Raw genomic sequence first — 25,318 nt, 5'->3', positions numbered from 1 at the left:
ACCACATTACCTCGACTTGCCTAGTTCGGTGTCGTTCCATCCTATTATGGTACAGTAATTGTCGGGCGGTACATCGTGAGACCGGTTCATACACCCCAAGACCGTCAGATGAACGAAAACCTTCACAGAGTCAAGTTCTAGCTCTATGTCTTCTCTCTATACGATTCAGTCGACAAGCTACGGTGGTAGAGGCGCCTTCGCCACCTCAGAAATTACAGAAGGTACAGTCGTCCACACATCCCCCTACCCCTTCGCGCACGTAGTATGTAGAGTGTTCAGGAAGGAGGTCTGTGCATGGTGCTGGAGGTACACATGGGATGACGCTGGGAAGGGAAGTTGGCCCGTCAAGTTGACGGGTGAGGGAGGGGCGGGCAAAGGGAAGGGGAAGGAGAGGGACAGAGCACGAGGAGGGTTGTGGTTCTGCTGTGAATCCTGTAAAGAGGAGTGGCTGAAGGACGACCTAGACGGCTTTGCCATCGAAGTATACGAGACCATCGACCGGGAGGCAGCGAAGGCCTACAAAATCAAGCCCGCCCTTGGCTCGGGCAAAAAAACACGAAATGTGCTTGACCTCGCCGACATTGTTTCCCCCGACGTGCGAGGAGACGATGTCACGCAGGAGCTGGTGGACGATGTCTGGACCAAAGCAGAGGCAACTGCGCGCATGTCGTTCGGGAAGCGCAAGGCCCTCGCTGTCCCGCTCGAATACGAGCACGATGCCGACCTCGCGAGGTTCGTAGCTTCGGGCTTAATATCTGTTTACCGCCAGGAAACCGCTCTTTCCGCTCCCTTGTCCGCATCCTCTGCTACTACCTTCCCAAGGTCGCCAACTCCATCGCCTTCTCGTTCGCCCTCATCTTTGATCCGCGCGGAGTCTCCTTCGCATCGACCGATTTCATGGAACGAATTCTTATCGCTCCAGCCGAATGAAATTGCGTGCGTCCGCTCGTCCCCGCACCAGTTATCTCAGTGGATGCGCGTCTACCTATTCCTAGCCTCCATCTTCGCCGCCCACCCGCTGCGTGACCTGGCTGCAGACCCCACGTACGCGCGCGCGCTCTTCGCCCGCGACGCCGGGAACTCGTTCGGGATCTGGCAGCTCCCGCACGCAGATGAAAGCGAGATGTTTGGGTGGGGCGTGTGGGTCGACGCGAGTTACTTTAATCACAGTACGTCAATGCCCTTCCTGCACAATCTTGTTCTCTCTTCTCATACATTTCCTGAAACTACGGTAGGTTGTGCGCCGAACTTGGTGAAACGTCGGACGGGCCGAACTTTCTCATTTATCACTACCCGACCCGTGACGGTGGGCGAGGAGCTATGCATATCTTATGGAAGCGTGAGTGACGACATTAAGGCGAGGAGGAGGCGGCTTTGGGAGGGGTGGTGGTTCTGGTGTGGCTGCACGAGGTGTGCCCAGGATATGCGAGAGTCAGAACGCGGGGGCGATCCGGACGAAGTAAACAGCACGGAGAAGTAATCAAGGTGAGAGACTGGACTGGCGCTGCAAGCTGTCGACCGCCCGTTCGTTTGCTGAGTTTTTGAATGAATACTCAAAGTTATCGCTGGGATTAGCCCCGTTTCCTTTCGGACAACAGGTTAGGAGATCTTTCACTGGGCAGCTCTCCTCATCTGTCCTCCGACAGCAACCCGTTCGGTACACTACTGGTATGGCAGGAATGAGTATCTTTCAACACTACCAAGGTAACGTCCACGCTCTCTCCTCTCGACTTGAACCGCCTATCAATAGTGTCTGGTCAGTAAATTCTGTCCCAGTCACGAGAAAAAACGACGCCGAGTTCTAAAACGTCACTTGGTTCACTGAGGTCCTGCAGCGCCGTTCCATGGGATTGACTGGGACGAGAGACGATAAATTTAACTGCGGGTCAGGAGCAGCGCTTCCGCACCGCTTTCCGAGTGGACCGCTGATATTTTTATTCACCCTGTCACGTTGGACTACCGTGATAGGCTCTGGAAAGCTTACTTTCTGGTGCCCTCCACTCGGGCGTACTATGCCCCCCGCACGCGCACGCTATGGGCCAAACTGCGGAACTGTAAGTGGTCGATTTATTATAGAGGGCACTTGCACTCCAAGTTCTGCGGAAGCTTCTCTTCTCACCCAGAGCATAGACTTCCGGGGAGCAGGTATCACCCGTCTAGTATATCAATATGGATTGTGGTGGTATTCGCCCTCGTCGACTAGACGAAAATCATCATCTCTCAGTCCAAAATGGATAGCAGCGCCTCCCAATCGTCTCTCCATCACAGCAACGACGACACGGAGAAGCAATCGGAGCCGCTCACCACCACTGCCGTCGTAGGGCTCGAAAACGCGGACGATGGCGTACCGCGCAATCGCGGATTGTTCGCCAAACTATGGGCCATTGTGCAAAAGCTAGACAAGTACGGCGTAGAGGCGAGAGGCATCGAACGCGTACCTCCGACGGAACGTCCGCAGAAGAGCCCCTGGGACTGCTTCACGATGTGGTGTGCCGCCAATACGCAGCTGGGCGCGTTCAGTGGCGGCACGCTCGCTCCGGGGACGTTTGGGATGAGCTTGCGAGACTCCGTGCTGTGCATCGTATTCTTCAATATCCTTTGGACCGTACCGGTGGTACGTTATGACGGTCCTTCTCTCCTCGTTTGGCGCACAATGGCTTCTCCATAGGCGTATCTTTCAACTTTTGGTTGTCGCACCGGCTTGAGGCAGATGGTCTTCTCTCGATTCGCCTTCGGGTACTGGTTCTGTATGTTGCCAGGCGTAGGTCGTCTTGATCTCAAACGACGATATAGCCTGCTCACGGACCTTTAGCTTCTGAATTGCGTAGGTGCCATAGGCTGGACCATAATCAACACGATCGTCGGAGGCAAGACTCTCCGTGCCGTCTCCAGTACGCACCAGATCCCGGTCTGGGCTAGCAACATTATTATCGCAATCCTGAGCCTCCTACCACCTTTCGCCGGCTACAGATTTGTGCATAATTATCAACGCTGGTCGTGGATCGCTCCTGCGGTTATCTTCTTTATTATGCTGGGTACAGGGCTTCGCTATATGGAGGGAGGCACATGGGGCGCCACCGGGCCTTTGGAGGCTGCCACCGTACTGAGCTTTGGTACTGTTGTCGTTGGGTATGGTCTTGGGTGGGCAAGCTACGCAGGCGATTATACAGTGTGAGCTGTCTTCTTTACATCTGTTGCAGTCACGCATGTTCATTGGCTCTCCCAGGAACTTGCCCGAGGACACACCGACTTGGAAAATCTTCGCCGCGACATATCTGGGCCTGAACACTTCCTTGATACTAGTAGAGTCTCTGGGAGCCGCGTACATGACCACGATCATCAATAACTCAGCCTGGTCGGCGCTGTACGACGCCAACGGCGTGGGCGGTCTCATCGCTGCTGGGCTTACCCCGCTCAACGGCATTGGTCACTTCTTCACCCTCCTCATGGCCCTCTCGGTTGTCGCTAATAATATACCGAATGTCTACTCCTTATCCCTCACTGTTCCGATCTTCGGGCCCGTCTTTCAGGCCGTCCCGCGTTTGTTCATCACGCTCATCGGCACGGCGGTCTATATTGTTCTCTCGATCGTGGGTGCATCGCATTTCGAGGCCTGGCTGGATACGTTGTTGGTGCTACTGTCGTACTGGCAGGCAATCTTTGCTACACTCGTCATAGAGGAGCATGTCATTTTTCGCAGAAGCTGGAGGAACTATGAACTGGATTCCGCGAACAAACGCTCTGCGCTGCCGCCCGGGATAGCAGCCTCAGTGGCATTCGGATGCGGCGTCATGGGTGCTGTGTTTGGGGTCGCGCAGTCTTGGGTGAGTACTCTGAAACATTGTGCCAATTATCAGCAGGTTAGGCGCTGACTGTCCTTATGCCTGACCAGTACATCGGCATTCTGGCTCGGAAGATTGGAGATCCCACGGTTGGGGGTAACATTGGATTTGAGCTCTCTCTGGCGTTCTCTGGCATCGTGAGTGATTTTGGCATGATGAAGCCGAAACACAGGACACTGATGCCACGATATATAGGCATATCCGCCGTTAAGATATCTTGAGAGAAGGCTGTTTGGTCGTTGAAAGACTAGCCTGGCGGCTTTCAGCCTTGCGGGTTTATCACATTGGTTGAAAGCTGTAAAAGACCGATTAGGACGTCAGGTGACGGGTCGAAGTCCGCGCTACTGTTGAGGTATCTGGTGAGAGTACCACCATCCAGGAAAGTCCATGCCATCATATTCAGCACCAGGCGAAGTCAGCGCTGGCCGTACGCGTGTATGACGCGCTCAATCAGGAAGCTGGCGTGCTATTTCAGATACTTCAGACACTGCCAACAAGTTGCGAATCAACAGTGCATTAGTCTCGCGCAGAGTTTACGGTTGCGCAAGTTTAAGAACAAGATAGGTCAAGACTTGTGCCATCCTTCAGAACTGGAGCGCTATCCTTGCGCTCTCGCTATCACAACAGTCGTTGACAGATGAGGCTTGAATAGGGCGTACCCGCTGAGCGCATGTTGGTCGCTGTCATAATCGCCTTCTTACACCGTTCTACCGTCACGGATCTCGAATAGCACCCTTCGTTCAGGCGTCTGAATATCGCCTCTTACTAGTATGTCACGGAGGCCACATTGTGGTCTGAAATGCCCGATATCAGCTTCGGCGGCCACGATTTGACCGCACCTTTTGAATAGTAACCAGTCGGCCAGCATAGCACGCCACATCGAACTACGTCGAAATTTCCGGCCGCTCGCACACTTCATATGTCCGCCCGGTGTGATCCTCGAGGCGTGAGGGTCTCTCATTGTGCGGTGAAGTCGTCCTACCTCAACGGTTCTCTAAATCTCAAGCACCAGGGCTAGAGAGTGAATGCACGGCAGATACATGGCAAGAGACTGCAACGTTTACCGTTCACGAATCACGATAGGACAAGTACTAGTACGAATGCCATGTCCAGCCGAGACACTCATCGCCACCGCCGCCCACCGCCACAACCACGCGTCCTTTCAGAAGCACCGGACAACCTTCGCCAAGCCGACTTCTGGTCCTTCTCTAGAAACGTGCAAACCCCGTTTATGATATCAGTGCCCTCTGGAATTTGGATTCAGTGCGTACTTCAGTCATAAGCCTACCGGTTAACATTTCTGTATACTGACTCCTGAGGCATCATGCCGACGCAGTATGTATTTCGAGAGCCTTCCAGAGTACGCTGCCACCGTGCATTTCCGAATTCTGCCTCTCCGGTGCTCAGTAGCCTCTGCCCTTCGGCCCCACCGACACATGCAGTCATCGCCCTCATCTGACCGCGCCTTCTCGTACGGGCATGACGCTCCTTACTCCCTACCCGGGGCCTTCTCGCCGTTCATTTCCTCGCAGGACGGAGGCACGCGAATGTATATAAAGGCTGGCCATACGTCGGTGCAGTACCCCATTGAAGAATTGTCTTCAATTCAGACAACATTACGACTACTTGTTCACGACTTGCACGCTTTAAATCACACATAATGTTCGCGCAGACCTCCTTCTTCGCCGTCCTTGCCACTGTCGTCAGCGCAGTGGTTCTCCCCCGAGCAGCGGAGTACGTCTCTTTCCCCGCGCAATGATCTACGTTCCCTCTTCATGCGTCTAATCTTTCCTTGCGTCCTCTAGTACCACCGTGACGTTGGTCAACAACTGCGGCTACCAGGTCGACCCCGCCGCTTACCCCGCCGTCACCTACAACGGGGCCGCAACTGGCGGTTTCCCTCTCGCTGGAGGTGCCTCCGCTTCGGTCACCCTACCCGCGAACTACAGTGGCCGTATCTGGGGCCGCACGGGCTGCGACGCGGACGGAAACTGCGAGACAGGTCAGTGCTTCCAGGGCGGAGAAAACTGCACGAGTCCCGCGCCCACGGGCCCGACCCTGGCGCAGTTCACGATCAACGGGTGAGCATCGGTTTGTATCGGAGGGAAGGATGCGTCACTGAGAAGTATCCTGGGTAGATATGCGTCGTCCGACTACTTCACCCCAACCGGCCAAGGTAACTTCAACATCCCACTGACCATCACTCCCGGTTCTGGATGTGAGTTCTCTTGGAATCATCTTCTGTCGCCGAACGCCTAGTAATCCGATATCGCGTTTCACAGGCTCGACTGCCCCGGTGACCTGCACTGACGCGAACGGAGACGGCAACGGCTGCGGCGCTACTAGCAGCTGCCCCACGGGCACCTCCTACACTATCCAGTTCTGCTAGATATCTTGACAGCAGACGCATCACGGACTACATCTGGACTCTCGGACTCCAGGGACATTGGCCCCACAATTTGTATGCATGTAGCACTTATTGCTTTGCCGAAGCATAATAATCATAGTTTTGATTAAGCAACAAGCGTACTTCGTTAGTACATTGATTAGACCCTCACGTTATCATTATACATCGTCAAAGGCGGAACAGGCGTCTGCCAGTGCATCATCCCACACAAGTGCGACATTAACCATCTTTCTATGATTATCGACTGAAGTACTTTTTCTCAAAGTAACGGAGTGGTGGATATGCCTAAAGATAAGATGGGAGTTAAGTAACCTCATGATCTGGCGGGGGCAAGATCGAATGGAAGTGCTTACTATCGCAGTGAAAGCAGCGGCAAGCTCGAAGCCGACGTCCCCGCCGAAGGCAGGATCCCCGATCTTCCTCCCGATCACACCCACATACTATCGGACTGTCAGAGACCATAACCAATAAAACACAATAGATACTCACCCAAGTCTGAGCCATACCAAGCACCGCACCCATGACCCCACACCCAAGCGCCACAAACGCTGCCCACCCGACAGGGTGTACACTCTTCCTGTTGTACATGTCCAACTCATACCTTGCCCACCTTCCGCCCCTGAAAATGAGATGTTCTTCCGTCACAATGGTAGCGTATATCACCAGCCAGTAGCTGAGCAGCACCAGCAGGGTATCCAGCCACTCCTCGAAATGGCTCGCGCCCACAATGGCGAGGACGATGTACACCGCCGTACCGATGAGCGTGATGAAGAGCCGCGGGATCGCCTGGAAGACGGGTCCGAAGATCTGCACCGTCAGCGAGAGCGAGTATATGTTCGGGATGTTATTTGCCACGATCGACAGGCCCATGATGACGGTCAGGAAGCGGCCGACGCCGTTCAGCGGCGTGAGTCCCGCCGCGATGAGCCCGCCTACGCCGTTCGCGGTGTACAGATCAGACCATGCGGAGTTGTTGGCGAGCGTGGTCATGTAGGCGGCGCCGAGAGACTCGACCAGGATGAGCGGGATATTGAGCCCTGCGTAGGTAGCCACGAAAATCTTCCACGCGGAAGTGTTTTCCGGTAAATTACTGAAGAGCGACGTCAACGACGAGATGGATGCGATAGTAATCGTAAACACCCACACAGTGTAGTCGGCGGCATAGCTGACCCAGCCAATCCCGAAACCGACGATGCTTGCGCCGAAGCTCAAGACGCTTGCGGCTTCTACAGGGCCGCTGCCGCCCCACGCACCCTGTTCCATGTATCCCAAGCCGGTTCCAAGCATAATGAAGAAAATGATCGCAGGCGCGATCCATGACCACCGCTCGTAGGTGTGTACAAACTTGTATCCCGCGAACGAGGGGAAGAGGGTGAGGAGCGCAATGATTAATATTCCCGCCCAGACAGGTATCTGGTTGTGCGTCGAGACGGCGCGAAGGGTCTGTCCTCCCACAATACTGTTGATCGTAGACCACCCCACTGTGGCGATCACGTTCAGGATCTATTCAAGGTGAATAAATTGAGTGCAAGGGTAAGACAGGCCACCTACACCCGGGAACATGCACACCCAGTACCCAAAGGCAAATCGGGAAAATACCATTTGTCGCAGACCCGTACGGGCACCGAATGACGAGAAGTAAGCCTGTCGCATGACTTAGTTTGCAGTCGCCAGCGCAAGTCGTTTGAATACATACCACTGGGACGGTCGACAATAGATTAAAGAAAACGATTGTCAAGACCGAGTCCCTCAGGCCCATCTCAAATATGCTCGCCCCGAGCGTACCCAGACTGAACGTGCTGATTGTTGTATTCGCAGCGCACCACATCGTAAAGCAGTCCCATGGGTTCTTCTGTGGGCGCTCCGCAGGTGGCACCCGCTCGATGCCCCGAGCCTCGACACCGTACCGGTCCAACTTCTGCACGATCGCCCATAGCTTCGCAAACACACCACGGTTCCGTGGTACGCCGTCGTCGAGCGCTTCCAGTTCGACCACGGTCGTGTGCACTGGTGCAGACTGTTTCTCGGGGTCGTGCGTCCCGGCACTCGTCGCCTTCTCCAACGACGAGCGGGACGTCGCGTTGTCGAGGGTCGACATGTTAGTAGGTAACAGAGGAGCAACTCAAGCCGTCACATACAGTCGACTCTGTCTTAACCCATACCTGTCATAACCCATAACCTGTAATAACCCATAGGTTTTTGGCTTCCACCGACATGGTAGATAGTAAAAACCCATAAGTCTGCCGTATCCCATAACCCATAACTTTTTGGAGGGTCATAACCCATAAAACAACCTATATTAGGAAGGTGCAGGTCTCCTTCCCACGAGAACCTGGACTATCTCGACCCTTAATTTTCGGTTCTCGTGGTATTTCAGAAGATAACCCTTACCAGACTCAAGATTCCGTATCTAAACGTTGTCATAAACGACGTCCGGCCTATACCGAATAGGCTGTGTGTCACGCTTACTAGGTAGTTACACGGTGTCACACGCTCTGGTAACCCATAGTCTGCAAAAACCCATAACTTTTGGGTTCCACGACCCGTTATGGGTTAGGACAGAGTCGACTGTATTTGTTTTGAAGGATATATAAACTCTCCGGTACGGTGGTGGCTTATCTTCTTATCATAAAATGTTGACAGTCTCTCCCCGCCGGAGTGAAGGCGTGGGAAGAACATTTTCAGCCGAACACGGGTGGACCAGGCACCACCTGCGGTGGAAGTTATAGCCCCCAGTGTCGCAGGCGCTGCTATCAGTGTCACTGACTTTTGGCATGAAACCATATTGCTAGATCCTCATGGTATGTCACTAATAATAGGGCTTCAGTCGGGAGGGCAGACACAGCGACGAGGTGGAAGGCTCAAGGGAACCCGGTGAAATGGTCATTACCGGCTATGGTGAAAACGTCCGAGGCTGCCGAGCTTAAGGAAGTTTGGGCCAGAGCGTCGACCGAACATCATGTAACGCTGCCACATTGGTTTCGCGTTAGTACACGCTGCATCTACAGGTGGATAGAGCGCTTCAACATTTGACCTCTGGCCAGGGAACTTTCAGCGACGCGGTGGTGGGCTAAGTTTACGCGTGGACCGAATCTAACTCTGCTGTGATCACTGATCAGCTTCGAAGTCTTCTAAGTTCATCAAAATGTCAGCATGATGTGGTAGGACTTTCTGCACACGGAGTCGGACGGTGAGAGTTCCAATGATGGTACCATCATGATGATCAACAGACCTCGCGGGGACTGTTCTTCAGTGAGCCTCTCGCACTCCCTCTGTACCGAACAACCCTAAGCAACAGAGACATACTTAGACACGGCAGGCCAGATGGCAACGTAGGAGACCAGGCGTTGGATCCAGCCAGTGTGTACGTAGTTTACTTGATCGCGGGCCCTCACGGACTTGCTCCGTGCGGAAGCCAGATTGGCACATTGAGATCTTCACGGATCCGAACGTACAGCTGCCTAGTCTGTTTCGTTCCGACAGAGAACCTACTGTCAGTGATAATCATGGACGCGACCCAGGGGTCCATACCACCTTCACTCGAAAGGATCCTCTCTCTGGGAGACTCTACAAGTTCCTGTGCTGTATTATTCAACGTTCGAAGTACTGTTTCTCGAGGTAGCGTAAGGGGGGGTAAGACTGTATGTGTTCATCCCCATCTGTCTCAACTGCCGATATCTGAGGCAAGGAAGTGACGCACGATGGCAGAAAACGCAAATGCAAGCTCAAATCCAATATCACCACCAAGGTTGAGGTCGCCGATTTTGCGGCCAAGGATGCCGATGTACTGACGAAAGAAGCAGCATGGTCATATAAATCTGTTGTAACACGTGCGCAAGGGGTACCTGGTACGTACCCACGTCTGTGCCATACCCAAGACGGCCCCCATCACCCCACACCCAAGTGCAATGAACGCTGCTATCCCAGGTGGTTGGGCTTGATACTTGCTAAATGCGTCGAAGTCGTAATTGCTCCAGCTGCGCCTGAAGATGAGATGCTCTTCCGTAAGAAGTATTGCGTATATGGCAGTCCAATACGACAGCAGGACCAGAAGCGTATCAAGCCAGGACTCAAAATGAGAGGCACCCACGATGGCAAGAACGATATACACAGCAGTCCCGATAACGGAAATGAAGACTCGGGGAACAGCCTGGAACCGAGGGCCGAATATCTGCACAGTGAGAGCAAGGGAGTAGACATCTGGTATGTTGTTGGCGACAATGGAAAGTGCCATTATCAAAGTGAAGAAATGGCCTACGCCATTCAGGGGAGTGAGCCCAGCCGCAATCAAACCTCCGACGCTATTTGCGTCATACATATCCGACCAAGTAGAGTTGTTGACGATGGTAGTCATATACGCAGCGCCGAGGGATTCCACCAAGATCAGAGGAACGTTAAGACCGAGATACGTCGCAACAAAAATGCTCCAAGCGGAAGTATCCTCGGGCAAGTTTCTGCGTGACGCGCTTAGTTGACAACAGGAAGCGGAGGAGAGTCGAGCTTACACTGTATAATCAGCTGAAAAACTGGCCCAACCAAGCCCGTAGCCGACGACGCTCGCCGCGAAGTTCAAAACGCTGGCAGCTTCTACAGGCCCGCTGCCACCCCAACCGTCTTCTATGTAGCTGAGACCTGTGCCAAGCATGACGAAGAAAATGATGGCAGGGGCAATCCAAGACCACCGCTCATAATTGTGGACGAATCTATACCCAGCGAATGGTGGGAGTAGACTCAGAACAGCGATAATCAGGATACCGGCCCACACCGGAATATTGTTTGAGCTGGAGATAGCTCGAAACGTCTGGCCCCCAACAATCGTGTTGATTGTGGCCCAACCTATAGTAGCGATACAATTGAGAATCTATACAACTTAAGCATAAAATACTTGAGCGAATGCGTGCTAGACCTACCCCTGGGAGCATGCAGAACCAATACCCGAAGGTGAAGCGAGAGAATACCATCTGTCTCAAGCCGCTACGAGCACCAAAAATAGAGAAGTAGGCCTGCGACACAGTCATTTAATACTGGTTAGTTCGAGGACTATTGATGAGCTCACCACCGGGATAGTCGAAACAAGGTTAAAAAATAGGATAGTCAATATCGAGTCTCTCAAGCCCATGTCGAATAAACCAGGACCAAGAGTTCCGGTGCTGAACGTCGAGATGGTTGTATTGGCCGCGCACCACATTGTGAAGCAATCCCAAGGATTTCGCTGCGGACGCCTCGTCGCTGGCACGCGCTCAATTCCCATGGCCTCTACACCGAACCTATCCAGCATCTGCACAATCGCCCATAGTTTGGCGAAGATTCCTCGATTACGCGGAACTCCGTCGTCCATCGCCTCGAGCTCTGCGACGGTCGTCCTAACGAACGACTCGGGCTGCTTCTCCATGTCCACCTTCAAGTTCTCCATAGAGGACCGCAAGGTGCTGTTATGCAGGTGACGCTGAGACATGGCGACTTGAGGGCTCTACAGGACGAGGGTAAGTCGGCTGCCCGAGGCTGAAGGATCACATATATGGCTGATATACTTCACTGGATATACATCCGAGCCCCTCCCTTATCACCTTATCACGGGGAAGGCCTGCTGCGATCAGACAGAGAGACACCGCTGTACGCTGTCTGGCTAGCAGCGGATACAAGGTGGGGTTGCCTAGAGTGGATGGATTGAGCTCAGGTTTCAGGTAGTCCCTTGATGTGGTTCAAAAGGGTATGAGAAGATATTAGCATCTATTTTAGCTCGCCATCAGAAGAGCATTCAGCTTACTACATTATCTCGGCTTCTTCCTGGAAAAAACGAGAAAAGTTGGCGTTGAGCGGTAGTCAGGTGGACAGACATCTTCCACAGGCACCAAAACTATACATGTCAATTTCCTGGAGCTACAATACTTGGACGTTCGCTTCACTTGCTGAAGCACGAATGGATGGCCTTGAGTGAGAATGGACTTGACATGAAGGAAAGAGAATGACAGTCTCCGAGACTTGAGTTATGCAGAGCGAGGGTAGTTGGAAATGGTGGCAGTCAACAGAACTGAGTTCGATGTGGGGTAAGGACTCAATAGTAGGGTTATTAAGGTTTACAGAAGCAAATACTCCACTCACCGGCGAAGTTAGCGAGATTACGGTAACGGTCTGAACCCACGAAGACTGCTGTGGTTACCCTCGACTTGAACGCCTCCAGTACTCTACTTACCTCATTGTGACTGTTTCCGGATAGTTTCGAAATGGCCACATCGTTGTTAGCTCGCAATCCTCTCCGGTCTCCAGCACCGTTGCCCTTGGATCACATGTCAGATGGGAACTTCTTCACATGCTTCAGAGCCCTGGCCTTGCGTAACTTGTGATCTGCGATCCACTACTTACAAGTGTCGGTGATTCTACCGTCGCATTGCCCAGCTTAAAGGAGAAAACACATAGAGATAAGCAACTGCTCAACACACAATGAGAGGGCCGTCACACTCACAAGTGGAGACACCTTCCGTACATATACCCATCCATCTATCTTCCTTCCCCGAGCTTCGAAGCGTATCAGAGATCTTGTACCATCCATATCGATTACAGGAAGATAGCTCGAGACACAGGACTTGTCTGATGCAGATGTTATGCCGAGTACTACAAGGCTTGAGATAAAGAGCGGAATGTATGTGAAACTTATTCATTCAGAGCCAAGAGGGACGTAGATATACCTGCGCCCAGGTCTTCACCTCCAGACTGCAGGGGAGGCGACGCCACCGCCCGGTCACCCCGGTAGTCTTCAGCTTCCGCTCTAGCAAGCTGGGACCAAATACAGCAAGAGCATAGGCTCACAACAGGCACTATTTTGAAACCGTCGGTGAACATCAGCATCAAACGAGAGCCAACTCATCCCTAACCACAACCATCAGCATTTTCAAATTTCCATTCTGCATCTATACGCACCCGAGATGACCGCCAGCCGCTCGCATAAGTACTTCCCGCTTGATTTTAAAGAAACGCGGTTGGTCCTTCGGCGGACAAACTTTCCATGTCAGACCATCGTACCATCGCAGTACTGGGTGCCACAGGGAATGTGGGCCGACAAGTCGTATCCTCCCTGTCTACTCACCCACTTGCGGTCTTCCCTTCTCTTCGAATTCTTACCAGGCACAGTAGCCTGAATAAATTCTCTTTCCTCCCACACGGGCTGAATACCAGTATTCACCCGATTGCATATGGAATGCCTGATAGACACAGCCAGTTGCTGTATGTGCTCACAGGGGGTAGACGTCGTTATTTCAGCCATAGGCGACGACTCTGGCTTAACCGCCAAGGATGTGAAGCATGTGGGACATCTACCATGATTCCAGGCCCGGGAAGCAGTGGCCAGAGCTGCTAAGGAGGCGGGAGTTCAGGTGTTCGTCCCTGCGTGAGTGCATGATGAGGGATAAGGGATTATGTCTCACTTTTGTTCTCCATAACCAGTGAGCATGCGTATGCCACTCACACTATTCAGCGCGACACATCTTTCTTCATCGTAGGCAAGCGTTTGTTCCTGGATCTCCTTCGGGATGACCTAAAACTGCCGTGGTAAGTAGGCAAGGGACAAAACTTCGTAGTGCGCAATGGTATTGATATGCTATCCAGGCTATGGGTGTACCCGACATGTCATTTCCTGTTCTACCGAGTTCTGCCTCGATCATAGCAGAACCAGGGGCAGTTCCCTACTCCAGAGCCGTGAGTCATTAGTACAAACCGTATCCCAGAGAACCCTCAGATCTACCACCTTGCAATCCATCCTCGCAAACGGGAGTGGCCCCCTTTGAGGCTACTCGCTACCACTTAGCCTCATATTTGGTGCAACTGGTGTTGGATGTCCCATGTGCCGAAACTGCCTGGGGAATCTACAGGCTCCTGGGACTAAAGAAGGAGCGGCTGATTAGCGAGTCGAAGGAGGAGGTGGCGAAGGACAGGGTCGTATCCTTCATTTCATCTGGCGTACCTGTTTAATGTTTCACCATGTTATACTTGACGTCCGTTATGGTGTGGTACGTACATCTCATAGCCTCGTACTTTGCTTGTCCCTTGTACCGCATTGTTATTGACTTGCCCGGCCTGGGCAGAAGGACAGTAATCGCTGATATGCACAATCCACAATCCACCGCATCATTGTGTTGCTCGCTCCCTTCTACCCGCCCTGTCCCCGGATGGAACCCTTGCGTGCCGCAGCGGTGGGTTGCACCGCATGCAGTCAACTCACACCGTGTGGGGTCGCAAGCCGCTGCTGCGTTGCGTAGGGACGGTCGTCCTACAGAAGGCTGTCGTGTGTATTTCGTCTGGAATTCCTGTTTGATCTCACAGCATCTTATACTCTGACGTCCGCGGCAGTGTGGTGCGGGCCCCTTGGTATCGTATCCCGTACTTCGTCTCTACCACCTTGACAGTGCCATCTCCCGCGTTTGTGGCAGGCTCGACCGCAGCCCGCCCTCCTGTGGTAAAACTCGATCCTTGTCCAACCGCCGGGTGGGTGACGCGTCCGTCCGTCCGTCCGCCTGACGGATCGGTGGCAGCGCCGACGCGGAAGGAAGGCGCGTATATCGACGCCCGTGCCCCGTCCTCCGAGCTGGCAGATAGGACGCTCGTCGGGCACGTGTGAGCGCCCGGCGATCGCTTTCCTGGCTGTTGTCCACCCGCGACGCGCGCGAGACGACTAGCCCGGTGGTAGTGCCGCTGAGCCGCGGGACACGAAGAAGACCCTGCGGCGCGAAGGCCGCCTCCAGCACCACAGGCGATATCGTGCCCGCGAGGCGACTCGGATTGCGTGCAACCGGTATCGCCTGTGCGCTGCGTGCCCGCCATTACGGGCGGGCCCTCTTTTGACTCGACCTGGTTCCTGTGGCTGAGAGTTGACGAATGCCTGGCTTGGGTCGAGGACGGGGACGCCGCGGCTTGGCAGGTCGGTGTGTTCCACTTCTTGGGACGATACGGCAGGCTGTGGGTGTGTCCAGCTGCGGACGGTGTGGGACATTCACATAGTGCCCATCCGGCGCGGTTGAGAGAGGGGGGGGGGAGCTTGTCACTGAAGCATTCTCCTCTGCTGCGTTCTCGTGCGCTGCGAAAGGCGTGTTTGGCCTTGTCGCGCGTGGCTCGCCTGCTGTGTCTGGGAACCCGAGGCTGTCGTGATAAGCAGGCCGTCCTTGCGAGCAGGCTGCCTGATCGGGCGGGTGTGGGTTGGCGCTGGTTCGCGCGGGAGGATGTTTCCGCTGCTGGGCCGGGAGGGTCTCGTCGCCGGGTGCGCGTGGCTGGCTGGACGTGCGTCGTGCTTACTTACCTCATGTCTGAAGGAACGATGTGCTGCGATGTCTCGGCGAGGCATCGGAAAACAGGAACGACGGCGCAGCTCCGAGTGTGGGCGCTGTTCTGTCACCAGGATCCCGATCCTGCCGTCGCTGGGCGGACGGAGAGTCGTCGTCCGCCGTGCAGAGGAGTATTGTGCTGCGAGACGCGTAAGCGGCGTTGATCCCGAGGACCGACGTAGCCTCGTGATTGCGGGTATACGTAGGTGTTCTGTCTAGCGGGGTGGTTCCTGTGGCTGAGGTTCAAGAATTTCTTAGCTTACTTTGAGTATTCGCAATGACGGCAAGTGGTGGTCGTGGGCTACTCGGCTCGGTCCGTATCCCCGGGCACGAGCTACGGTACAATATGCGCATGGTGCGAAGCTGGGGACAGACAGACGCGGTTTTGCTCTTGTGAGTGCTCCGTTCTCGGCGCCGCTGGGAGACAAGGAGAGCTCGGACGCGGTGTTGTCGTGACCGTAGATCTGCTTAGATACCCGGGTCTTGTCTCACCATGTCTTACGCCGCGCAATTGTGATTATAGCATCCTGCGAACGAGTTATCTTCCGCTGCGTGGCGATTGGACCGATTGCTTGCGGACGTATTGCTGCCCTCGAAGTCCTACAGAGCACATCGAGGATGCTTCCGCGCCCGTGCGATTGTGCTCTTCGCCCGGGCGCGCCTGACTGGCGGAGCGTATCTGCCGGAACCTTCACCGATTGGCCCGGAGCGGCTGAGCCTTTCGCGTTGCTGCCGAGCATGCGGGTAAAGGTCACGACGATCGTCGTTTTAGGAGCGGGTCCTGGTGGCTTCTTCCTTTTCAAGACAGACCGCCCTGGCTTGTGTCCGGCTCATTTCATTATGACCGCCTTTGTGTTCATAGGTGCGGCGACCGGGGACTGGGCTCAGGTGCATCCCCGCCCAAACGCGCAGGACCCCGTTCGCACATTTCGCGAGCGCGTTCAACCCTGCAGTGCGAGGCACGCATGCCGAAATATGAAGGGGGATCGAGATTGGGAGGATCTGCGTGGGCCGAGGCCCGAGATGAGATCGGATCTGGGATGCGGGTGCGATGACGCAGTGGGCTTTCACAACGGGTGCCTGGCGAGTGTGGCCCTCTTCTTCATTGTCTCGAGTCCGCCCACAGTCAATCGAAACAGATGCACGCGTTCGTGGTTATTGTGCAGGGCAAGTATACGCGATAATTGCAGGGCCGGGTGACAGACGCGTGCCTTTTGTTGGCTGCCTGCGGGCTCGGGCACCTTTGCAACTTCAAGGCACGTCAGGCACGCCCGCGTTAAGGTTTCCCGCCCTCGCCTGCCTTGGCGATGCCCTGGCGTATATAAACGTGCCTCCCTCTGATCGCCGGGTCCTCATCCACTCGTCCTCCCCGACACCACACCAACAAAACACACCATGCGCGTCCAAGCCCTGCTCGCCGTCTTTGCCTCCGCGCTCGCCGTCGCCCGCGCCGCTCCCGTGGTGCGTCCCTCCGTGGCGTGCGCGGGTTCTTACTTACCCCGTCTTTAGGAGACTCGCGATCTGGTTGCGCGCAGCCCCGTTGTCGAGGCCAGGGCCGACGTAGTCGCTGTGAGTCCCCCCCCCTTTCTTCATTAATCATGGTTCTCATGGCTTTGCCTGCTACTATACAGCGCGCGTCCGACTGGAAGCGCGAGCCTGAGCCTGAGCCCGAGCCCGCGAGCGACTGGAAGAGGGCCAGTGACTGGAAGCGGGCCAGTGACTGGAAGCGGGCGAGCGACTGGAAGCGCGAGCCCGAACCAGCTTCAGACTGGAAGAGGGAGCCCGAGCCCGCGAGCGACTGGAAACGCGCCTCGGACTGGAAACGGGCGTCGGACTGGAAGCGGGCGTCGGACTGGAAACGCGAACCGGAGCCCGCTTCCGATTGGAAACGCGAGCCTGAGCCCGCCTCGGATTGGAAGCGCGAACCCGAGCCTGCATCCGACTGGAAGCGCGCCTCCGACTGGAAACGCGCCTCCGACTGGAAGAGGGCAAGCGACTGGAAACGCGAGCCCGAGCCCGAGCCCGCCAGCGACTGGAAGCGGGCTTCCGACTGGTAGTCTCCCCACCCCACCCACCATCGCCTCTACACCCCTCTCTTTTATTCTCGCCGGTCTGCGCTCGTTTTGTTGTGGGATGTCGTTGTCGTTGTTGTATGAATCTCACGGTAGAGGAAGAAGGGAAGGGAGGGGATAAACCGTAACGAGCTGTATAATGCCTGTTTATCGTCGTCTAGTTTTATTCGTCTATCTATCTATCTACTGTCTGTCTGATGTCTTCCCACTGTCTGCTCTATCCGGCTATATGCTGATCAATAGATGCGCTGGGATGTGTGTCTGGTCGAGAAAAAATAAAAGGGGGGAGGGACGAGTGGGGTGTACTATGCATATACGGGGCCACGCAGTAATAACGATAGTGAAACTGCGCGAGGTATCACGAGCACTGCGCGATGACGAATCTCCAGCACGAGGCTGGGCATCGATGGTCCGGGTGTCTGGCGCGCCCCGTGTAGACTACTACAGACAAAGGAGGGACTGCCTTAGTGCTGATTCGTCCCAGTTGTGACTGGTCGGAGAAAACGTACTGGTAGTTATCGCGAGGTTGGGGTTGGAGGGTCGGCTGCCGTCGGAGCGGGGGAGTCTTCTGCGTCGGCGAAGGGGTAGTCGGTGTACCCCTCCGGGCCCGGCGTGTAGAACGTCTTGCGGTCGTACGGCGCGAGCGGGAGGTTCTTGAGGAGGCGCGTCGGGAGGTCCGGCTGGTCATCACCAACCAAAATCAGCGCACGCAGGACAGATCAAGGACGGGGGAGGACGCACGTTGGAGATGAAGAACCGCCCGAACGCGACCAGGTCGCGCGTGCGCTCGGCGACGTCGAGCGCCAGGGCGCGCGTGTACCCGCCCGCGCTGATGATGCGCCGCCCGTCGTCGTGGCCGCCCGGGGCGGACCAGGTGGTGCGGATGAAGTCGTTCGACTCGCCCGGCGGCGGCTCGCGGTCGAAGATGCCGTCCGCGCGCGGCTCGACGAGGTGCAGGTACGCTAGGCTCGGGTGGGCGGCGCGGAGGGAGGAGACGAGGTGGGAGAAGGTCGGGACGGGGTCGGGCATGCGCATGTCTGGTTACGTCAAGGGGGTAGGAGGAGAGGGAGGGAGGAGGGGCGCACCGTTGAACGTCGCCCAGGGGCTCAACCGTATCCCCACCCGCTCCGCGCCCACCACTCGCACCACGGCGTCCACGACCTCCAGCGCGAACCTGCACCGCCGCTCGACGCTCCCCCCGTACGCGTCCTCGCGCTTGTTCACGACGTCCTGCAGGAACTGGTCGACGAGGTACCCGTTCGCGGCGTGCACCTCCACGCCGTCGAACCCCGCCTTTAGCGCATTCCTCGCGGCGGTGGCGTAGAGGGAGAAGTATTCGTCGATCTCGGGGATCGTCAAGGCGCGCGGGGGGGAGGGCCGGGAAGAGAGCGGGGTGGGGGAGGAGGAGACGTACGGCGCGCCGGGGGCGTCGGCGGCGAGCACGGCGGGGTCGGCGGCGCGCCCCTGCGCGCGGAGCTGGCAGACGATGTACGAGCCGCGCGCGTGCACCGCGTCCGTGACCTGCGCGCATCAGCACTGCCACGCACTACGCGACGGAGAGCTCACCCGCTTCCACCCCTCGACCTGCTCGTCGCTCCATATGCCCGGCGTGTTCGCCGACCCGCCCGCCTTGGCGGCGATCTCGGTGGACTCGGAGATGAGGAGTGTCCCGGGGACGCTGGCGCGCTGCGCGTAGTAGGTCGCGGCGAGCTCGCCGGGGACGTGCGCGGCGCTCGCGCGGCGCCGGGAGAGCGGGGCGAGGACGACGCGGTGCGAGAGGGCGAGCGGGCCGAGGGTGGTGGGCTGGAAGAGTTTGGGGACGGCGGTCATGGTGTTAGGGAGGGTGGCGATTTCCGCGGGCATATATGCGCTTGGCGGGGACCGTGGAGGCGATTATTCATGCTATGGGAAACGTTTGCCATGTTGAAGACGAAGAGGGGACGAGAATGGAGGGGTGTCGTGGGATGAGACGGTGACTGATTAGATTGCACTTGTGTATTTTGAGAGCGCGGCTGTGATTGGCCGGGAGCGTTGATCGAAGGAGGTGCAGGCTTCAGCCAATCAGCGTCGCCCTCCGCGTCGACGTCCAACGTTCCGTCTTTCACTCCAGTCGACCCGACTCGGACTTTCCAGATCCAGCGACGAACTGACATAAACGACACAACTCAAGTTCAACCGCAATAAATCGCGAATCTGCCGTTTGTTTCTGCCAGCGCAAGTGTCGACCATGGTTTAATTACACCACGGACGTATAAAGCCCCCGTTAGTCCCGAGCATGCGTCCATCCCTTCTTTCCCCTTCTTGCGTCTGCTCTTGGATACCCCCTTACGATTCCTCCCGTTCCCTTTGCGTATACCATGTCTCAGGTCGAGTTCAAAGGCTACGCTGCTCTCGATGGCCAGAGCTGGGTACGGTCCTCTCGATGCTCGGTAGTTGAACGTCTTCTGACTCTGTGGTTATAGTGCAAGGGAGGCTTGAAAGTTATCGACATCAAGCCGAAGACGTGGAAGGAAACGGACGTCGAGATCACTATCACGCATTGCGGGCGAGTCGCGCGGTACCACTGTTACCAACGCTCATGACCTTGTGATTTTGACTTAGTGTGTGCGGCTCGGACGTACATACTATCACCGAGGGGTCAGTACATTCTATCGCGCACCCTCCCCTCCTTGCCAACTAACAACTTGAAGTTGGGGCAAGGTCCCATTCCCTCTCGTAGTCGGGTATGTCGCCCTCCACTACTATTGTGTAATTGATCGTTCACGGCCAGACTATGTAGCCACGAGATCGTCGGCAAAGTGACTCGCGTCGGTTCTGAAGTCAAAGACCTCAAAGTTGGCGACCGCGCGGGCGTGGGCGCCCTAATCGGCGGCTGTTACTCCTGCCGAGCGTGCAGGTCCGACAACGAGAACTACTGCCCGCGCTCCGTCCTCACCTACGTGAGTCCTCCCCCGTCACCGCCGCCCGCTGCTAACGGCTGCAAAGGCCGACAGGTACCCTGATGGAATGGTGACGCAGGGCGGGTACGCGAGCGCCATCCGCGCGCACGAGCAGTTCGTGTTCCCCATTCCGGACGGCGTTGAGTCGCGCGACGCGGCGTCGATGCTGTGCGGCGGGCTCACGATTTACTCGCCGCTCAAGCGCAACGGCGCCGGACCTGGCAAGAAGGTGGGCATCGTGGGCATTGGCGGGATTGTGAGTACCTCTCTTCACTTACTATGTACCTCGAAGGTTGAATCCAATAACCGACACTACAGGGACACTACGGCATCCTGTTCGGGAAGGCGATGGGCGCGGAGGTGTATGCGTTCACTCACGACGAGAGCAAGGTCGAGGATATCAAGAAGATGGGCGCGGACCACGTCATCATGACCGACGACGTGCGTGCCTCTCCCTCTTGCGTTCTTCTATCTCGTTGACACCCCGAAAACTCAAACAGAAGGGCGACTTTGCCAAACCGCTCGCACGCACGCTCGACCTGATCATCTCCACGCGCGACGTGGCGGAGGGCATGCCGCTGCAGCAGTACCTCAGCATGCTCTGGGTGCACGGCAAGTTTATAACGGTGGGATTGCCGGACGGGCCGCTTCCGCAGCTCAGTGCGTTTGACCTCAACCCGAACGGGTGCTTTCTGGGCGGGTCGCGGGTCGGGAGTAAGCGGGAGGCGGCGGAGATGCTGGGGTTGGCGGCGGAGAAGGGGATCAGGCCTTGGTGAGTCGTTTGTGTTTGTGTTTCCGTTTATTCTCCAGTATTGTTTTGTGTATTGTTTGCTGCGAGGGGTTTGTCTTATTGGTTGTGGTGTTCTGATATTTTGGCATCGGTGTTTATTGGGAGATTGGATGGAGCGCGTGTGCGTTGGGGAGATGCTGATGATTTGTCGTATAGGATTGAGGAGATGCCGATGAGGGAGGCGGCACAGGCTATTCAGAGGCTGAAGAGGAATGATGTGAGGTATCGGTTTGTATTGACGCAGGATTTGGTGTGAGATGGGGATGGACTCATTGGGAGATTGACTAATCCCGGCCTTCCCTGGTGACTGATCATACTTTTGATGAACGGCAAGTTTACCTCTGGTGCCGTGTGAGCCTAACTTCCGACCAAAAACTGGGAGCAAGAAAATCTCCATGACTTTTGATTTGGCCTGTCTGCGACGGGTCGGAAGAGCAGTAAATGATGATGATCGAGTCGCCCTCAGGATACTAGTAATTCCGTGCCCGATGTTGCGCAGTACCGGTACAATGTAGGACCCAACATCTGTTGTAATTGGTGGTAACATGATAAGTAAGTAGTCCTAGAGCAGCGCGGACGCTGAGGCCTGAGACCTGAGAACGGGTAGCTTTAGCAGCCTAGGTTCAGTCTATTTTCCCTTGGTTCCGGTGCTGAGTATTTGATTTGGGCATAGCTTTCGAATGTCTTACAACTTCGAGCCACAGTGTGCAGGGTACAGAAGACTCCACATGATGCGCTAAAGTCTTGAACTTCAACTGGCAGCTGCTGTGCGCACCAGCGCCGCAGCCCTCTCGGACCGTGCCCGAATCATGCACTCGAATGGCATCGGGTGGCTGTAAAGTGGCGGATCTGTGAGTACATCGTCCGAGTGCGTATTAGCGTACTGCTACCTGATGATTCCTTTCGTGCTCCTATACACCGGCTCGATGGGTGACCCATCCGCCTTGGTTGCTTTTTGTATGTCCAGAACAGCCAGACACGATGCACAGGCAAGGAAGACCACGGAGTCCGCTAGGAGGGAGCCTGGCAAATGATAGACAGTTGAGCACTGGTGGTCATGCTCTGCAATACTACAATAGGAGGTGTGCATACCAGGACAGGACCTGTCGTGCACAGGAGATGTCACCGTGCTTGCCCGGTACATGGGAATGAAACAAATGCCTACCGTCTGCCAAAACCAAAGCATATGGAGAGGGGATCAGGGTCAGCGGGTCTGTGTGGTTGAGCAGAGTAGCGTGTCGGGTCGAACATGTGCGGGTCCGAATATCGCTTGGGGTCGTGCAGGAACCACCTGTGGGAGCGGCTAGTTCATTCCGATATTTTGGCAGCTGCGACTCGCAACCCTACTTACTTACCAGATATTGGCGAGCACTATCGATCCTTTCGGTATCGTGTACCCTGCATGGACGTCGTCTTTGATCAGGCGATGCGGTGCACCTGTCGTCTCGACGTTAGTCATACGGGTGGCTACTGCTACAATGACTGGAGAGAACCTAGTGGCGTCGCCGGGAAGCAACGGAACACTTCTTTCACCAGGGAATCGACGTAGGGGAGGTGGGTGCGGTCGTCGATGGTTGGCAGTCGGTCGGTACCCACCACAGAGTCAATCTCCGCCTGTGCCCTTCTCTGAGCTTCGGGATATAACACCATTGCGAGAAAGAATGCATATATGGTTGAGACGGTCTAGGTAGATGTGGGTACGTGAGACGTGACGGGCTTGGTCTGTGGCGTACCGTGTCAGAGCCGCCTGGGGAGGAATGGGAATGTGGGTTACTGGGAGATGAGGCTAATGCTAGGAAGGTATACCTGAGTACAATGAACCAGCGGCCCACTTGACAACCGTTTCATCGTATTCATCCATGTCCAGAGCAGAGCGCGTGAAGGAAACCGTGGCGCAGCGAGCATCCTGCAGCACGCTGTCAGCTAGACACTGCTCACACACGTATATTTCGTACAATCTGTTGCTTCACGAATTCGAAGGGCAAGTCGACCATGACCTTAAGTGTCTGTGCCCAGTGCTCAGCGGTCTTTTGGAACTGTAGCTTTGGCAGCCACTGCGGTAGATGCTTCACTGGACCAGGAAGAAAGGAAATGTTAGTTGTTTGCGAATTGCTGTCGAGTAGCGAGACTAACGAAAGGGAAGGATGTCGACCATGAATGCTCCTGGTACTAAGAGCATAGATAATTGACCCGTCGCCTTTTCTACAACATCCACTATGGGATCATGCTCGTCACTCAGAGAATACCCATGGGAGATCCTTAGTATGTATGCCGTCGAGGCCCTGTTTATTTTATTATTGACGCTAAATTACTGTACAGGTGAGGAGTAGGAGCTTACCTTCTGATGTGCCGTCTCAGTTGGTCTGGTTGGTCTAAGATATTTTGCAACAGCCGAGTGGTCTCCTGATGCGCACTGGGAAGGAGATCGCCCAAATAGGCACGGTTACCCATCAATCCATGGAACAGGCGTCGGTATTGGCGAAACAGTCGGCCATAGGGTGTAAGTGCAAGGATCCGATTCCAGCCGACTAGTTCACCACCCATGGTCAAGCGAGGGCGGTCGGAGTATATGTTACTCTTCTTATCCAACATTTCATTTGTAGTTTCCAGTGAATGCAAGATAATGATGTGCTGTTGAAGAACTTGAACATGCAGCATGTCACCTATGGAAACCCTCTAGGTTAGCATGTAAGCGATGAAGTGGGGGCTAAGATATACCGTATTTTTTAGCCCAGCTGGCGAAGACGGTCCAAGCGCCTTCCTGCGGCATCCGCCCTAACATACCCAATAATGGTAGACCCTTTGGACCCGGTGGAAGCGATAAGGATCGACGGTGATATCGAAGGAGAGTATACGCCCCAAGCAGGACTATTCCAGCTGCGATAGCTTGGAGAAATATCGTGGAAGTCATCTCAGGCAGTCTAGCTCAGTGGAGAGGCAGGCGATACTGATGAAGTCCTCCTCAGATAAGTGTATTCGGTGATAGCAGACACATGCTCCTAGACTGTATTATTGTCAGAATGACGCAAGAATGACGAATCAGAAAACAAAGACCGCTCACCATTTACCTTGATCAGATTTGAAAAGATTCACTGACAGGCGAAAGTTAGATAATACGTGCAAGACACCTACTATATCATTCGGACCTTTGCCTGAGCTTCAGAGTACTTATTGGGGGTGGGCAACGCCGCGTCGAAATGCGTATGCTTATGTAAGCAATTGGTGGCGCAAAAGTGACCAATGCTGCTCCTGTTGCCCATACACAATCACCTCACTCTTCTGAGGTCTAAGCAGGCACTAATGATTGTATATAACATAGTCATATCCAAAGGTAAGCCTATGATTAAATGTCAGAACTAATAAAATGACAGAACTCCCTGGCATTCGCCCTAGTCACATCACTGTCACACCGCGTCTCGCGCCAAATCACTTTTCTTCAGTCGACTACCGTGGACACTGTGCTGGCTCGTAGACTCACTTTCACGTCTAGCTTCAAACATGAGAAGTGCTCTATCAAGTAAGCTCTTGTGCGTGTTCAACCCAGATTGTCCATTGGGTAACTTTTTTTACACTATTTATTTAACTATCAGCAATTTCCCAAAAATTCACTGAACACGCACTAGTAATGATCTTTTTGTGCAAATCTGTGACTTAAATCTGCTTGAAAAGGCAATAGCGGGGGCACAACGTTGTCCGACAGCAGTTGGTCACTGCCAAATCGCGTTTAAGCCTGAGCCAAACATGTACAAATAGTACGCATTCAGACGCGGCGTTGCCCACCCCCATACTTATTCGGCGCTGCGTGGCATGCCAGGTCCGATTCCCCCGGGACCTGTTTAAGTATCTCGAAGCTTCCAATTTAGCATTTGATTATGATGCACGCACTTTCTTGCCTACGGGCGTTCCGCGGCCGATCTTGATTCTGGCCTGAGAGTATATTAACTATAATGCATGCAA

The 25,318-nt window shown here is 55.0% G+C and overlaps 10 protein-coding genes across 10 annotated transcripts; 5 read left to right on the top strand and 5 right to left on the bottom strand.

The window, feature by feature from the left end:
- Positions 1 to 898: 898 nt before the first annotated feature.
- Positions 899 to 1,426, top strand: GLOTRDRAFT_20828 (SET domain-containing protein; the record flags this gene model as incomplete). The annotated part of the gene is made up of 2 exons (XM_007871950.1): positions 899 to 1,169; positions 1,236 to 1,426. Coding segments are annotated over 2 exons (462 nt in total), but the record flags the coding sequence as incomplete, so codon positions are not given.
- Positions 1,427 to 2,230: 804 nt separating this feature from the next.
- GLOTRDRAFT_49190 (purine-cytosine permease) lies at positions 2,231 to 4,085 on the top strand (the record flags this gene model as incomplete). The annotated part of the gene is made up of 6 exons (XM_007871989.1): positions 2,231 to 2,614; positions 2,669 to 2,761; positions 2,813 to 3,171; positions 3,227 to 3,824; positions 3,893 to 3,979; positions 4,038 to 4,085. 6 exons carry the CDS (start codon positions 2,231 to 2,233, stop codon positions 4,083 to 4,085), a joined length of 1,569 nt encoding a protein of 522 aa, XP_007870180.1.
- Positions 4,086 to 5,502: 1,417 nt separating this feature from the next.
- Positions 5,503 to 6,231, top strand: GLOTRDRAFT_96441 (Osmotin, thaumatin-like protein; the record flags this gene model as incomplete). The annotated part of the gene is made up of 4 exons (XM_007872051.1): positions 5,503 to 5,576; positions 5,648 to 5,923; positions 5,981 to 6,060; positions 6,125 to 6,231. 4 exons carry the CDS (start codon positions 5,503 to 5,505, stop codon positions 6,229 to 6,231), a joined length of 537 nt encoding a protein of 178 aa, XP_007870242.1.
- A 255-nt stretch (positions 6,232 to 6,486) lies between these two features.
- GLOTRDRAFT_48944 (uncharacterized protein) lies at positions 6,487 to 8,347 on the bottom strand (the record flags this gene model as incomplete). Its single annotated transcript, XM_007871964.1, has 6 exons — positions 6,487 to 6,534; positions 6,603 to 6,689; positions 6,739 to 7,339; positions 7,394 to 7,752; positions 7,801 to 7,893; positions 7,946 to 8,347. 6 exons carry the CDS (start codon positions 8,345 to 8,347, stop codon positions 6,487 to 6,489), a joined length of 1,590 nt encoding a protein of 529 aa, XP_007870155.1.
- A 1,493-nt stretch (positions 8,348 to 9,840) lies between these two features.
- GLOTRDRAFT_108203 (purine-cytosine permease) lies at positions 9,841 to 11,527 on the bottom strand (the record flags this gene model as incomplete). Its single annotated transcript, XM_007872050.1, has 6 exons — positions 9,841 to 9,888; positions 9,950 to 10,036; positions 10,106 to 10,703; positions 10,755 to 11,110; positions 11,160 to 11,252; positions 11,306 to 11,527. 6 exons carry the CDS (start codon positions 11,525 to 11,527, stop codon positions 9,841 to 9,843), a joined length of 1,404 nt encoding a protein of 467 aa, XP_007870241.1.
- Positions 11,528 to 14,108: 2,581 nt separating this feature from the next.
- Positions 14,109 to 15,063, bottom strand: GLOTRDRAFT_133121 (uncharacterized protein; the record flags this gene model as incomplete). Its single annotated transcript, XM_007872049.1, has 3 exons — positions 14,109 to 14,206; positions 14,261 to 14,319; positions 14,627 to 15,063. The coding sequence occupies 3 exons, from the start codon at positions 15,061 to 15,063 to the stop codon at positions 14,109 to 14,111; spliced, it is 594 nt and encodes a 197-aa protein (XP_007870240.1).
- Positions 15,064 to 16,914: 1,851 nt separating this feature from the next.
- Positions 16,915 to 18,224, top strand: GLOTRDRAFT_141070 (uncharacterized protein). Its single transcript, XM_007872048.1, has 4 exons — positions 16,915 to 17,021; positions 17,070 to 17,129; positions 17,192 to 18,073; positions 18,142 to 18,224. The coding sequence occupies exons 1-3, from the start codon at positions 16,956 to 16,958 to the stop codon at positions 17,615 to 17,617; spliced, it is 552 nt and encodes a 183-aa protein (XP_007870239.1). The 5' UTR covers positions 16,915 to 16,955; the 3' UTR covers positions 17,618 to 18,073; positions 18,142 to 18,224.
- Positions 18,148 to 19,462, bottom strand: GLOTRDRAFT_49228 (FMN-linked oxidoreductase; the record flags this gene model as incomplete). Its single annotated transcript, XM_007871994.1, has 4 exons — positions 18,148 to 18,312; positions 18,374 to 18,669; positions 18,718 to 19,153; positions 19,199 to 19,462. The coding sequence occupies 4 exons, from the start codon at positions 19,460 to 19,462 to the stop codon at positions 18,148 to 18,150; spliced, it is 1,161 nt and encodes a 386-aa protein (XP_007870185.1).
- Positions 19,463 to 19,989: 527 nt separating this feature from the next.
- GLOTRDRAFT_48972 (GroES-like protein) lies at positions 19,990 to 21,617 on the top strand (the record flags this gene model as incomplete). Its single annotated transcript, XM_007871967.1, has 9 exons — positions 19,990 to 20,040; positions 20,101 to 20,189; positions 20,234 to 20,269; positions 20,323 to 20,355; positions 20,412 to 20,571; positions 20,618 to 20,827; positions 20,890 to 20,994; positions 21,075 to 21,343; positions 21,518 to 21,617. The coding sequence occupies 9 exons, from the start codon at positions 19,990 to 19,992 to the stop codon at positions 21,615 to 21,617; spliced, it is 1,053 nt and encodes a 350-aa protein (XP_007870158.1).
- A 368-nt stretch (positions 21,618 to 21,985) lies between these two features.
- Positions 21,986 to 24,302, bottom strand: GLOTRDRAFT_65981 (cytochrome P450). Its single transcript, XM_007872047.1, has 12 exons — positions 24,080 to 24,302; positions 23,700 to 24,024; positions 23,495 to 23,643; positions 23,317 to 23,432; positions 23,168 to 23,267; positions 23,095 to 23,108; positions 22,855 to 23,044; positions 22,717 to 22,798; positions 22,527 to 22,652; positions 22,454 to 22,464; positions 22,252 to 22,384; positions 21,986 to 22,194 (listed from the first exon to the last, which is right to left on the bottom strand). The coding sequence occupies exons 1-12, from the start codon at positions 24,270 to 24,272 to the stop codon at positions 22,113 to 22,115; spliced, it is 1,521 nt and encodes a 506-aa protein (XP_007870238.1). The 5' UTR covers positions 24,273 to 24,302; the 3' UTR covers positions 21,986 to 22,112.
- Between the last annotated feature and the right edge of the window lie 1,016 nt (positions 24,303 to 25,318).

This window comes from Gloeophyllum trabeum (genome assembly GCF_000344685.1).
Source record: "Gloeophyllum trabeum ATCC 11539 unplaced genomic scaffold GLOTRscaffold_00016, whole genome shotgun sequence".
NCBI classification, from domain to species: domain Eukaryota; kingdom Fungi; phylum Basidiomycota; class Agaricomycetes; order Gloeophyllales; family Gloeophyllaceae; genus Gloeophyllum; species Gloeophyllum trabeum.
Note: the sequence above shows the minus strand (reverse complement) of the source record. Positions and strands in the feature narration are given on the sequence as shown.